General features: G+C 42.9%; 1 protein-coding gene across 4 annotated transcripts in view; it reads right to left on the reverse strand.

Annotated features, from left to right (window-relative positions):
- Positions 1 to 12,138, reverse strand: part of ttll7 (tubulin tyrosine ligase-like family, member 7) — a 68,680-nt gene that overhangs the window by 40,402 nt on the left and 16,140 nt on the right. For all 4 annotated transcript variants that reach the window (XM_062396142.1, XM_062396141.1, XM_062396140.1 and 1 more), the window contains exons 7-9: positions 11,788 to 12,004; positions 9,866 to 10,030; positions 6,819 to 6,977 (exon numbers count right to left, since the gene is read on the reverse strand). In XM_062396142.1, coding sequence (XP_062252126.1) covers positions 6,819 to 6,977; positions 9,866 to 10,030; positions 11,788 to 12,004 — 541 coding nt within the window. The remainder of the gene's footprint in view (positions 1 to 6,818; positions 6,978 to 9,865; positions 10,031 to 11,787; positions 12,005 to 12,138) is intronic.

Here is a 12,138-nt window from a genome sequence, read left to right on the forward strand (position 1 = left end):
ACGAAATTTGGTGGAAGGATTGGACATGGGCCAAACAAATAGGGTGATCCAGGAATTCATATTTTCTTAAACTTTGCGAGATATGGCATTTTTTTTTGCCCGATTTGTCAGGGAATAATTCAAAGATCGTGATTTTATAGATCAGAGAAATTGATTGCAATTTGGTTTGGATACAAATACAAATCTGGATTTAAATGTTGTTTCATGTTTGCTTGCTGTAAGGCTTGTTAGAATCGAAGAGGAAAAGGCTGAGGTATGTGCTCTTCTGAGTGCCGTTCTAGTTAATATTGTTTTCATTATTTAACCTATTTATCTATGTATTTATTCTTTCCAAGTGGGAAATTCTCCTCAGGGTCACTTGATACCATGACATGACCGTTACTCTGTTTCGACTCAGTCTAACAAACCATTGGTATCATTTCTATTAAGAATGTACTCAGTGAAGAAAATCTCCTTCCAATGATTGTTGAGTGTTGTGGGCATCAAACAGCCTGCGCGTGTGGCCTCTGTTGGTGTCACACCAACCCTGATAACATAGCAACAGCGATGGATCAACACCAATCAGCTGGTTTCTTTCCGCAACAAATTGCTTCCCCCCATCGACATCTATTCTGTGTGCTGGAATAGTCGTCAAACAAGCGTAGGGGCAGCTTGTGATTAATCGGTTCAGAAAAACGACCCCCCTCTTATTATTTCTGGAGTGTAAACAACCACTGCTTTGACAAGCCTCCCATTCTGCCCTGCACACTCGAGGGTATCGGCACAGTTCAACCGCTGTCAGAATGGAGTGTTTGTTGCCGCACAATGGCGGAGTGGGAGAGGGAGAGGGAGCGAGGGAGAGCATGAGCGACAGAAAGACAGACAGCTGGCCACCCGGTTAAGTCGCTCTCTTGTTTCAACCGTCTTATCAATCACTGTTTTGTTCTTTTTGTGGCGTTTTTAGTGGTCCAGTCGGACACGGGGAAACTCTAGCTGGGCATGCTGAGCTCCTGGTGGAGGTCCTGGGAGTGAGCAAGGCAACGCTTAGCTCAGCCACCAGTCAACCTGACCTGCCTGACTGAATGGCCGGCAGGGTGCAGGGAGTGTTGTGTTTCCTTTTTGTTCTTTCTTCGAGGACTCACAAAGATATAATGAGACACAGCCACAAAAGCAAAATGTGCATTTTAGGTGCACAAAAACTTAAACAGTGTAATTCCCACTGTGGTATTTAAAAAAAATCCAAGATAAATGAATAAAATATGCCTACGGTCGGTCCTAAATATCAAAGAATATTCATGTTCTTCTCTTACACACTGGAGTTCCATATGTCACTCATAAACATACAATATGTATCATTCCTTTCAATCATATGCGTGCACACACACACACACACACACAGTCTGCTATGCCTGCCTGATGATAAATGACTAAATGTTGGGGTGTGTTTTCAACTGGCCCACATATGAGGCCTGTGCACTCCTAATTTGATACTTATTCCATGAAATAGTCATGTTGGGGGAAAATGGATGTGGATGGAGATAGACAGTCCCATACATCATTCTAATTATTCTTTAATAAACCTCTTATAAGCCAAAGTAGCTTGCAGGTAACTACTGCCACCTAGGGTTTGGAAGGAAAAAAAACAGGGCTAAAGGACGATGAGATCCACAGATATTTAAATAAGAATGAATCCCACTAAGTACAAAGGATTAATCAAAGACAAAAAAGGAGAATGAAAGGTGGAAGAGGGCAAGAGAGACTCTGGAAGATAATTGAGTAAATCAAACTGAATGTATTCTCCTCTATCATTTTTCTCCCAAGAAGATTCAATCATGAGGGGATGAAAATTATTTGGAGAGCACAGGTAGCAAGTAAATTCCCCCTTAATCACCCAGAATACACAATAATGTTCGACTCTGCTGATGTAGGCAGGGGTTAGAAAACACTTCTCCTCAGATTTCCTGAGGAAATATCTGAAAGGCAGTATAACCTCTAAATCCGGCTTCAAAAAACTCCCAGGGAAAACTGTTATGCTTTAAATTTAGCTTTAAGGACATAACATTTTCATCTCGCTGTGCACAGATGAAATAGAATTTCAATTTGAAAGCTTACATAATGTCAAGACGGTGTTTATTCCACACAGGAAATCTGTGTGTATCGTGGCATCTGTTTACTCTTGCCAGCGCAGATACTCCCCACTAACACACATACACAAACACATGCGCAGACACACACACACACGCACAAACTTGAACTGAAAAGAAAAGGAAGTCTGGATTATGTTGGCTCTGAGGGATGGACAGGCAAACCAAACTCATCTTGAAACAATTGGGGACAGAGTGCTGGAAGAGAGGAAAGTTGCAGGAAGGGGTGAGAGGAGGGAGGAGAGGGCTGGAGAATCACTGCCCTTGGGGGGAGCGGTCCATCTGCAGCTCTGTTGGTCTGTTGTTGGAATGCCCATTCACACACAAACACACACATACACAAACACTGAGACATAACAAACCTGTGCCACAGCTGACCTAACCATGCCCGGCTCATTAGCTGCCAATCACTCTGCACAACCTTTCCTGAAGGAGGTTCATCTGCCTCTCTTTTATTTCTGCATCTTTCTGAAAAGTTGTTTTCATCCCTTGCTTATTTTCCTCGCTCCTTCTTTGACTGAAAAAAAAGATGGGCTGTGGGCTGGGGTTTGATGGTAGGCAGGTAGGAATGGTCACCCACACACGCACACGCACATACACGCATACACACACACACACACACACACACAGACACACACACACACACAGTTTTGCGCAATTAGCCTTTATAGGTCTTTTCATTGACATAACTGTATTCCTATCCTTAAACATGACTAACTCATGACTAAGCCTAACCTTAACCTAACCACAATTCACAGCTTACCCTTAACCAAGACCTCAGAAATGACAATTAGCCTCATTAGAACCAGGCATATTCCCCATGAGGTCCACTGGTCCTGACAAGGTCAGTGTTAGCATGAAAAGGTTATAAAGTGCTAACAAAAATGAGTACACACAGACACACACATGCATATGACATAGAAACGGTATCATCAGTGTGCGGTACCTCTCATAGTGCATGTGTGTGTTAACAGGGTCCGGTACTACAGAAAGCACTTTGCAAAGACCAGGCAGGTTTCTAATTATTCGTGCTCTATACCATAACTTGTGTGTTCTTAGTCAGAGTCGACCAGTTGGCTTTTTTCTGGTGCATGTTGGGAAACAAATGTAAAAAAAGGAAAAGATAAAGGGATTTAAACTAATTGAGTCAGAGATTATAATCAGTCTGGGGCCAGATCATTGATCCTTGTCCGTCATGAAAAGCAGTTCTATTTGTTAGATTTTAGATGTAAAGGCTGGAACTTTTGAAGAAATACATTTGACTATATGTTTTTCTTTCATCGCCCATTACACACAAAACTGTTATTTCCGTTCTCCTCCATCCATTTGATTTTATTTGTCATGCTGGCTTAAAGCCCATGGGCCTTGGATAAACCTCACCGAGGAGGGTGGTGCTTGGGTGGTAATGTTGTCCCATTACTACTGTATATTCACCATTGAGTAAATACACTCCTCTACTCACACTGGATTTGGAGACGCCTGCTGTTCTCTTTGACCCACGCACCACAATTTTGAGACAGCACCACATTTTGGCATAATTAATGAGAATGTCACGAGGCAGTTCCTGCACTTAAGGGAATATATGTGCATTTCTGCACGAATCCCGTTTTCCTTTGGATTTTTCTTTTGCATCTGTTCAATTTTGTATTTTTTAAAGACAAAGAAAACCCTCAATGTAGCCCTCAAAGCAAAAAACCTTGGCACTCACAATTCAAACCCCAGTCTGGAAGTACAAGGAAACTGCGTGTGTGTGTTTGTATGAATGTGTACTTTGTACTTGTGTATGTGTGTGCACTTAAGTGTGTGTCTGTGAAGATCACGGCTGAATGTAACGCCTTTTCTATACGAGACACAGATGCTGTCTGGGCCGGTTTAATGAAAGTAATGTCTCCGGTTACGCCATTTGAGCCATTTGAGCCATTTGAGTGTGTGTGTGTGTGTGTGTGGCTGTGTGTGCGCCTACTGTATGTTTTGAATGTCAAAAGGGGGTAAAACTTGTGTTGAAAACCCTGCAGAATTAAGATAAGGATCAATAGAAAGGCCTGTCTCCCTCCTCTTCTCTTCTCGTCTTTCTTCACCCGCTCGGAGCACAAAGCGCCTGTTTAAAGTCTGGCCTTGGTTTGAGAAGTACCTCTCTCGCCTTCTCTGTTTTCAACCCTGCAACAAGCTATTTAGCAGGTGTGGGCTTGTCTGTGGGTTGTTCCTCTTGAGTATCTGTATCTGTTATCAGTATATTTTCAACGATGTCTCGCTTTTTGCGCTCCTTTGCTCACAAAGAGCCGCTGTATCGAGTCTTGCACAGAGGCAAACGTGTCCTCTAATCACGGGAGTTTTCAGTTGTAATATTTTGAATACCTCCACCGAAATAAAACAAATAAAACAAATAGTGGTAATGTTATGGCGGAATAATGGAGGACGTGACCGACAATCATATTCCTTTTCCTTCCCCAGCCTACTGCACACACACGCACATGAAAAACAACAGACAAAAACAAAAACACAAAGGGCAGGACTAATGTCAAGTGACAGTTTCCTACATCTGATACCATGTGGCTTTCAGGTACCCAACTGGCTTTGAGTTTACACAGGTTGAACTTTCATTTCCTGGCTGCGAGTTTGCATGTCCGACAAGCAGCTTTGACGTTTTAAAGAGTGAAAGAGGAAGACATTGTCGGAACAGCCGTCTGGCTAAAGCCTCAACGAGGCGTGGCGCACGTAATTCACAGTGACACCAATAAGGAAACCTGAGAGGTGTCCGCAAAATTCAAAACAAACCTGTAAAAACCAAGACTGCGTTTCAATTCCTGACACAATTCTTTACTGTTTGGAAACTCGCGGGGGGGGGGGGGGGCAGAAATACAAAATGGTGAAATGGGTTGAAATAGATTCAATTTAACACAGAATGTTGAAACGGGATCTGCTGAAATATTAAATCTGGACCTGAGGGCTTGCTATGGGGTACCGTTTGTGGCAACCAGGCCACGGGCTGCGCTTCATGATGCATGCAGGCTGAATGGGGATGAACGTTGTCGGGCTGAAATGTGCTAATAAAGTCATGTTCAGGCTTGACAGCGGGGATTGGAGAAGGGGTCTCTCTGCTTGTAACTCTCCCCTGACTAATCAGTCGAATTTTGGAAATAAATGATTGCTGCTGTAAATGTTGCGTGAAAGAGAAGCAGGGATCTGTGGGTGTGTGTGTGTGTGTGTGTGTGTGTGTCTGTGTGTAGGATGTTAATTGATGAGAGTTATAGAGAGCTGCTAGTAGCACAGGGGGGATCATTACCAGTGAAGTGGAACAACTGCATTCACGGCTGTTTGCCATGTCTCATACACATTTTCACACACACACACACACACACACACACACACACACACACACACAATGCACACACACTGGCACAGTGCACCGGCAGTCAAAAGGAACACCACTTTTGCTCTCTCTTGTACATCCTTTCAACTGTTCAACCACACAAAAGGAGTCAAATAGAGTAATTATATCACCCTAATTCCATGGTGACTCTTCGGAAAAAACAACAACAGACTATCACGTGTCACTCCTTTCTTTCTTTTTTCTCTCCTTCAAATCACAGACTTTTGGAAATCGCAAGATTTATTTTGGGTTGGCATGATGGCAGAAAAACAAACAATTATCCCAGAGGCCTTTCCCATCCTTGAGTCAATTTGTGAGAAGGGGGCGGAGGGGTTGTGTGTGGGTCTGTTGGGGGGGTGTACAGCCACTTTGGGTTAAAAGATTTAGGTCACACTTTAACTGACTGGCTGACATCAGAGCGGTGCGACAGAAAACCTGGAGTGGAGTAGGAACTCGAATCCAACCCCCCCCCCCCCCCCAGCCGGATGACTGACACTCGAGATACTGACGCTTAAAGAATGAGGGGCGGGAGTCTTGTTAGTCAACCTGCCATCCCGACCTATATTTTCATACCGAGAACGTATATATATGTTTGCATGTGTTAGAGAGCGCGTGTGTGTGTGTATGAGGAGGAGGAGTGTTTGTCTTGGTTTATCTTCTGATGCTGCTTATGCATGGATTTCCATAAGTATGGGTGAGGGTGTTTGAGTGTGTGAATGTTCACGCAAACATGTTAGTGGTTGTGTACCTTCCTATCATTTAACATGGGAATGTGTCTCTGGTCGTGTTCAGAGGTGCAGAAATACATACTAGAGACCGTGTGGGTGTTTGTATGTGTGGGTGTTTCTCTGCAACAGGGATACAAGTGTGTAAGCAAAATCAGTGTGTGTGTTTATGCTTTCTGTCAGTGTGTGGCAATGACTCCCTCCCTCCTGCTGATGCCACACTACTTCAGTGTAGACGCTGCTGTCACTTTACGGGTGAGATTCAACAGACTTCAGCTCTATTCTCCCAGACTACATAACATCGTCATACACACCCATGAATAAAATGTAATTAATCACAGGAATAAGACGTGTCCTCTATTTTAATTATTTTTCATTGTGTTAAAAATTAAAAACATTAGGTTTGAATTTAGTATAATACATAAAAAGAATGACAATTAAATTTAAAATTAAAAAAATCCTGAATGAATAAATGAAACTTATACCCAAAAATAATTTATATAAAAAATAAAAAAGCAATTTAAATTACAGGACAAGAATTAGAAATACATTTCCATCATTTCATGCAACACACACATTCATGCAGGCTTGTGTTCTTACCTCCAGTAGCCAGGGTTTGAGTTTGCGGTCCAGGATGATGTCAAAGCCGAGGACCTCAAAGCAGACGCTGTCGCTCCCTGGTGGCTGGCCGGGGCGACACATGCGGTAGGCATGCAGCACGTGGGGTTCAGACACTATTAATGTTTTAACCACCAGCTCCTGGCAGGACACACACACAAACACACAAAGAGAGTGAGAGTCACCAAAGCCAGGCTGACAAATAGATCATAAATATCCCACTTTTCTATTTATATACCTTAAAAAGCATCAATTTTGAAGCTGATTAGAGGTAAAACTGAAAATGATGCTGTTATTAGGTCTGCAGACAAATATTCAAACCTTTAGATGTAGAATTCAAATCAATGTAGCAACCATGCTACATATTAGACCTGTAAGCTACAGACGTGATCCACAGAGGTAGAGCTCCCATCTGTCTTTAATGTTTAATTCTCCCTTGTATAAAGAAGGAGAAACACAGTGTTACCGGCACTGAGCCACAAACACACACACACACACACCAATTTCAACCACACACTCTCACCAACACTGCTGGTGGTGGTTCATCTGTGCAGCACTCAACCTACGAGCATGTGTGTGCTTGCACGTATGTTTACTGGCTGCTACCTGCCTGTCTACTCCCACTGTGTATGTGGGGTAAACATGCTCTCTCTGGTGACACACACACACACACACACACACACACTGTACAAAGCTCCCCCTCACCAGTTAGGCCCCACGCAGTGCTGCTGGCCTGCAGTTTGCCACGTCCAGTCTGACTGCTGGGTGCAGGAGAGGGGCACGGTGGTCTGGCCCTAGCCTGATAAGCTGCACCCCCGCTTCCTTTTCTATCTTTCTGTCACTCACACACCTCCATCCATCTATCCATCCAACCGTCTGACCCACAGGCTGCCCAGCACAAACACCTGCTCCCACTACCACCATTTATGCCTCAAGTCCCAGCAAGCATTGGCTGCTGTGTGTATCCTGAGCTCCGAGTACAGGCCACTGCCTAGTACTGTGCAAGTTGTTGCATGTAAGCTTGTGTTTTGTGAGCTCGTATTGTTTTAAAATATGTGTTTATCTCATTAGCATATGGTTGTGTGTTATTTTTGATGTTTTCTGAGCATACATAATTCTTTTTTTACACATGTTTTAATAGAGTCTCTTCTCTGGCTACATGAGCACACTGGAGATACCAGAAGATACCAAATAACAGCTCGATAATTAGGATGTGCCCGTGGTTAATGAGGTCTTCTACAAACCAAGTTTTTTTGGATCAACTGATCTTTCGAAAAAGATTTTTGAACTCCAGAAAGGATTAAGTAAAGTAACTCCAAAGTTGAGACAGGTGAAGAGGTATAACACATAATTGTCTTTCCTCAAATGTGTACAATGTTTTAAAAATTGTCAAGTGTTGGTCATTCTCTACTCACTGGAGGAAATTGTAGGACAACTAAATGTTGTTTTTCAAGTGGCCTTAAAAAAGTAACCTTTGTTACAGAGTACCCACCAAATATCACTAGACTTGATAAATCAAACTGCAGTGCTCATATTTTATAGTATCATCACTTTAACTACATGTAAGTGGACCAACTGTATTTTTTTTGTGGAACTTACTAAAACTGTTTTCTTTCCAATTGTCAAGGAAAGCTTTTTTTTTATCATTATTGTAAATAGGATTAGGAATGTCTTCATACTTGAGGGAAATAGAGTATGTGTGTGTTTATATAAAACCCGTAAGTGGCTAGTTTGTATTCAGGCACTGCTCAGGATATAATACCCACATAAAAAAGCTTGTGGCTCTGGTGGTCAAACTCTTCCTCATCCTTTACATCAATATTACCTCAATATGAAAGAGATGCCACTTATGCCACATGAAAAAAAAAAACACATATAAACATGATATCCTTACTCCCCACAGACAATCATATGGAAAACAAACTCGCTGACTCTCTGACCGTGACCGTTGGTGGAAAGCGTGAGGGCAGCCTGCTCGGTCTTTACAGAAATAAAATGTACGGAACCAAGATAAGGAGAGGACAGCGCACAGGGAGCTTAAATACAGGGTTGAAAAAAGCACAGCATGTGACTGCGAACAGACAGCACTAACACCAAAGGGATGAAGAAAAAGCATAGAAGGAAGAAAAGTGGTGAGAAACCACAAGGAGAGGACAACGGTGTGGCTGAGTCAGAAGGTGACGCTTTGGTGTTCCACTCGAAACAAAGATGAGAGACGAAGATGGGAAGGTGAAAAAACGAAAGTGGATTAGATGAATAGAAACTTTAGTGCCTTGACAAAATGAAGCACACCGAGAGATCACACAATATTCAAAAGAAGAAGAAATGTTACAGCAACAGGAACGCACTGGCCACAGTAGCCCACAAGCGCCACTTCACTCAACATGAACACAAAGAAAAGTAAAAGCTGATGAAGAGGGGAAATGAAAGATCACCCTGTGGCGAGGATGATAACCAATGAGATTTACTTCTGAGGCTGATGAATGAAAGTAGCATGAGAGCAAACAGGAAAACACACTGCAACCACCGAAACAACTTCAGACAGAGGGACAAGGAGTCAAGGTCAAGAAGAATAGCAAGCAGCAAAGGACACAAGCAGAAGGGCTGATGAAAGAAAATGAACAAAAGGAAGGGGCTTGGATGAGATGAGCTCCGAGCGGTGCCCGACAGGGTGAGCGCACCCTCCTGGAATGAGGTTTTCACTGAGCTCTTCCTGGAGTTAAACACAGCTCTGACGCTCACTGAATTACTGTCATAACAACTCATATCAACCATTTGCTGCTTCACTTGTGTGCTGTGTCCATTTGTCGGCTGTGTGAAAGCTGTGTCGGCCCGTAAGAACAGCATGTGTATACAAGCGTGTACACACAGATTACACCAACGGATGTATGAATGTCTTGTTTGCATTTGTGGTGTGTTTTGTTATCGTCGTTGGTGGTGTAGAGGTCCACATCCGCCACAATTCATCTGAATACAACAGTGTAGTGTATATCTGTGTTTGTGTCTGTTTGGGTAGACTACCCACGTACAGAGACGTCTCCCCAGAACTTGGCCACATCATAGCCGTTGGCGCGGAGGAACTCAGTGAACCAGCTAATGGACCTCTTGCTTCCTTTGTCCACTGTCTCGTCCCGCTCAAAGTTCTCATTGTGTTTGTTGACGGAGTAGTTGGTCAGATGCATGTAGAGCTGGCTCTGTGGAGACAAAATGGAGTAAAGAGGGTCTTAAATCATTAACCACATTTACATGCGCACCAGTTTCTTGGTTATGAGGATTACTGGTTTTGATCATATTCAGGATTCAGTTTACGTGGAACATGGAAATCTGGATATTCATATCTACGTATACATGATTAATATAAGTATCCTGAATAGATACTGAACTTGGGATATGACGTTCACGTTGTGCTTAAACACAAAGATGGGACACACTATGCATGCAAGACATTGGACATTTGTATAAAGATGTTGGCAACTGTCTTTGACCAATTTCTAGATGTATTCAATTTGAAAGCCAGTACAACAGCTTCAAGAGGTATTTCTCGAGAGAAATCTAGATGCTGAGCATGCGCTAACATGTGTTATTGAGTGGTTGATAATAACCACCCATCATATATAACCCTGGTGTATCCCTCTCTTTAAACACTATCACTCAGAGCTCAAGACAATGCATCCTTGCCCTTAGCCTACAAGGTAATAACACTGTGACTGCAGGCCACTCCAGCCGCTGATGGCTGCGGGGGGGCCACTCTCTGTGGGATTGAACATCCATCTCCATGGCATGATCCACTCCATCATGTGTCACAGACTGAATAAGACAATCCAGTCCAACATGTCTATGTCTTCATTATCCCTGTGTGTGTTTGTGTGTGTGTTAGTGTGTGTGTCTGTGTATGTGTGTTTGTGTGTCTGTGTGCGTGCATGTGTGTGTGTGTGTGTGTTAGTGTGTGTATCCCATTATCAGCAACATGCTGTGCTTCAGCAGATGCAGAACCTCAAGGCAGATAAAAGTTGCTTGATATTAGAGATATCTGTATGTCGACAATTATACTGGGCCATGTGTGCATACAGTATTCCGTGTGTGTCTGTGTGTGTGTGTGTGTGTGTGTACATTATTACGTGAGTATGTTTTTTGTTTACATAAAGCAATCAAGCTGTGTTGTTTGTGTGCCTAATTCAATTATGTTGCGCTGCATGGCTCCAGTTCATGGCAGTGTATGACAAATACATTGCTCTGTGAATCTACTTCTTTACTCAATGTCTGACTCACCTGATTGGGCACACACTAGGTACTGATTGTACTCCCTAATTTAAATCCATGAACAATTGTGCTTCAAGGATTCTGACTAATAACCCACAGATACTGTAATGCTTGCAATACTAATCTGTGGTTCTCTTATGAATTATTTTCCTAAGTGGTTGCCATAGCTTTTGTTTATATGTTACTACCATAACTTGTTCAATAACAGGAGTCCAACCATAACAATGTTGCATAATTTAGTGGGTCTGGTGGTGCAGGTTGGTTCTCGGAATGGTTTGGGTGGGTGCAGATAATGACTAGAATAGCCCTCAGTAGAGTGCATACCTTGGCCAAGGCCCAATAGTCTCCTTAATTAAATCAAGCTTCACCAAATTGCACACACCCGGAGCTATCAGCCCTCTTAATATGCCAGGATTTTTTTCATCGAGGTCCATGAATTGTGTTAACTGGAGTATTCCAACCAGGAGTTTTGCATTATCGGGTAAAACAGATAGGGGTGAAAACATAACCACCCAAAACTCTGCCCCCTGCATCACTCTTGTGTACAGATGCCACATGGATAAAGATGCATGTATTGTAATTAGTAACAAGTTATATGTCTACAACTGTGAGTGCTTCAAAGTCTGTGTCTGCAGCTTTAAGCCAATTCTAACTATCATTACTTTGATCAGTATCATTGATTGTGACTCACCAGGTTGGCCTCGCTGGGTGCATGGTACTTCTCTGTGCCCATGCGAACCAGGCCGTCGTTGTAGAGGAAAATGCGAAGCGGGTCGCAGGACGTGACGAGGATGTAGATGCGCAGGTCAAACTTGTAACCCTCCATCAGGAATGGCTTGTCCAGGTACTCCTGAACGATAAAGTGTTCCTGGGCTGGCAACTTCTCACAGTTACGGATAAGCGAGATCCTGGATAGACAGAAACTTTATTAATCCTCGGGGGGAAATTGGGGTGTCGTCAGCAGCATAATAAAATATGGCATGGTAAAGACAAAAAAGATAATTAAAAAATGATAGATGGGAGCATAGCGGGGACCATGACC

This window comes from Platichthys flesus, chromosome 9 (assembly GCF_949316205.1).
Source record: "Platichthys flesus chromosome 9, fPlaFle2.1, whole genome shotgun sequence".
NCBI lineage: Eukaryota > Metazoa > Chordata > Actinopteri > Pleuronectiformes > Pleuronectidae > Platichthys > Platichthys flesus.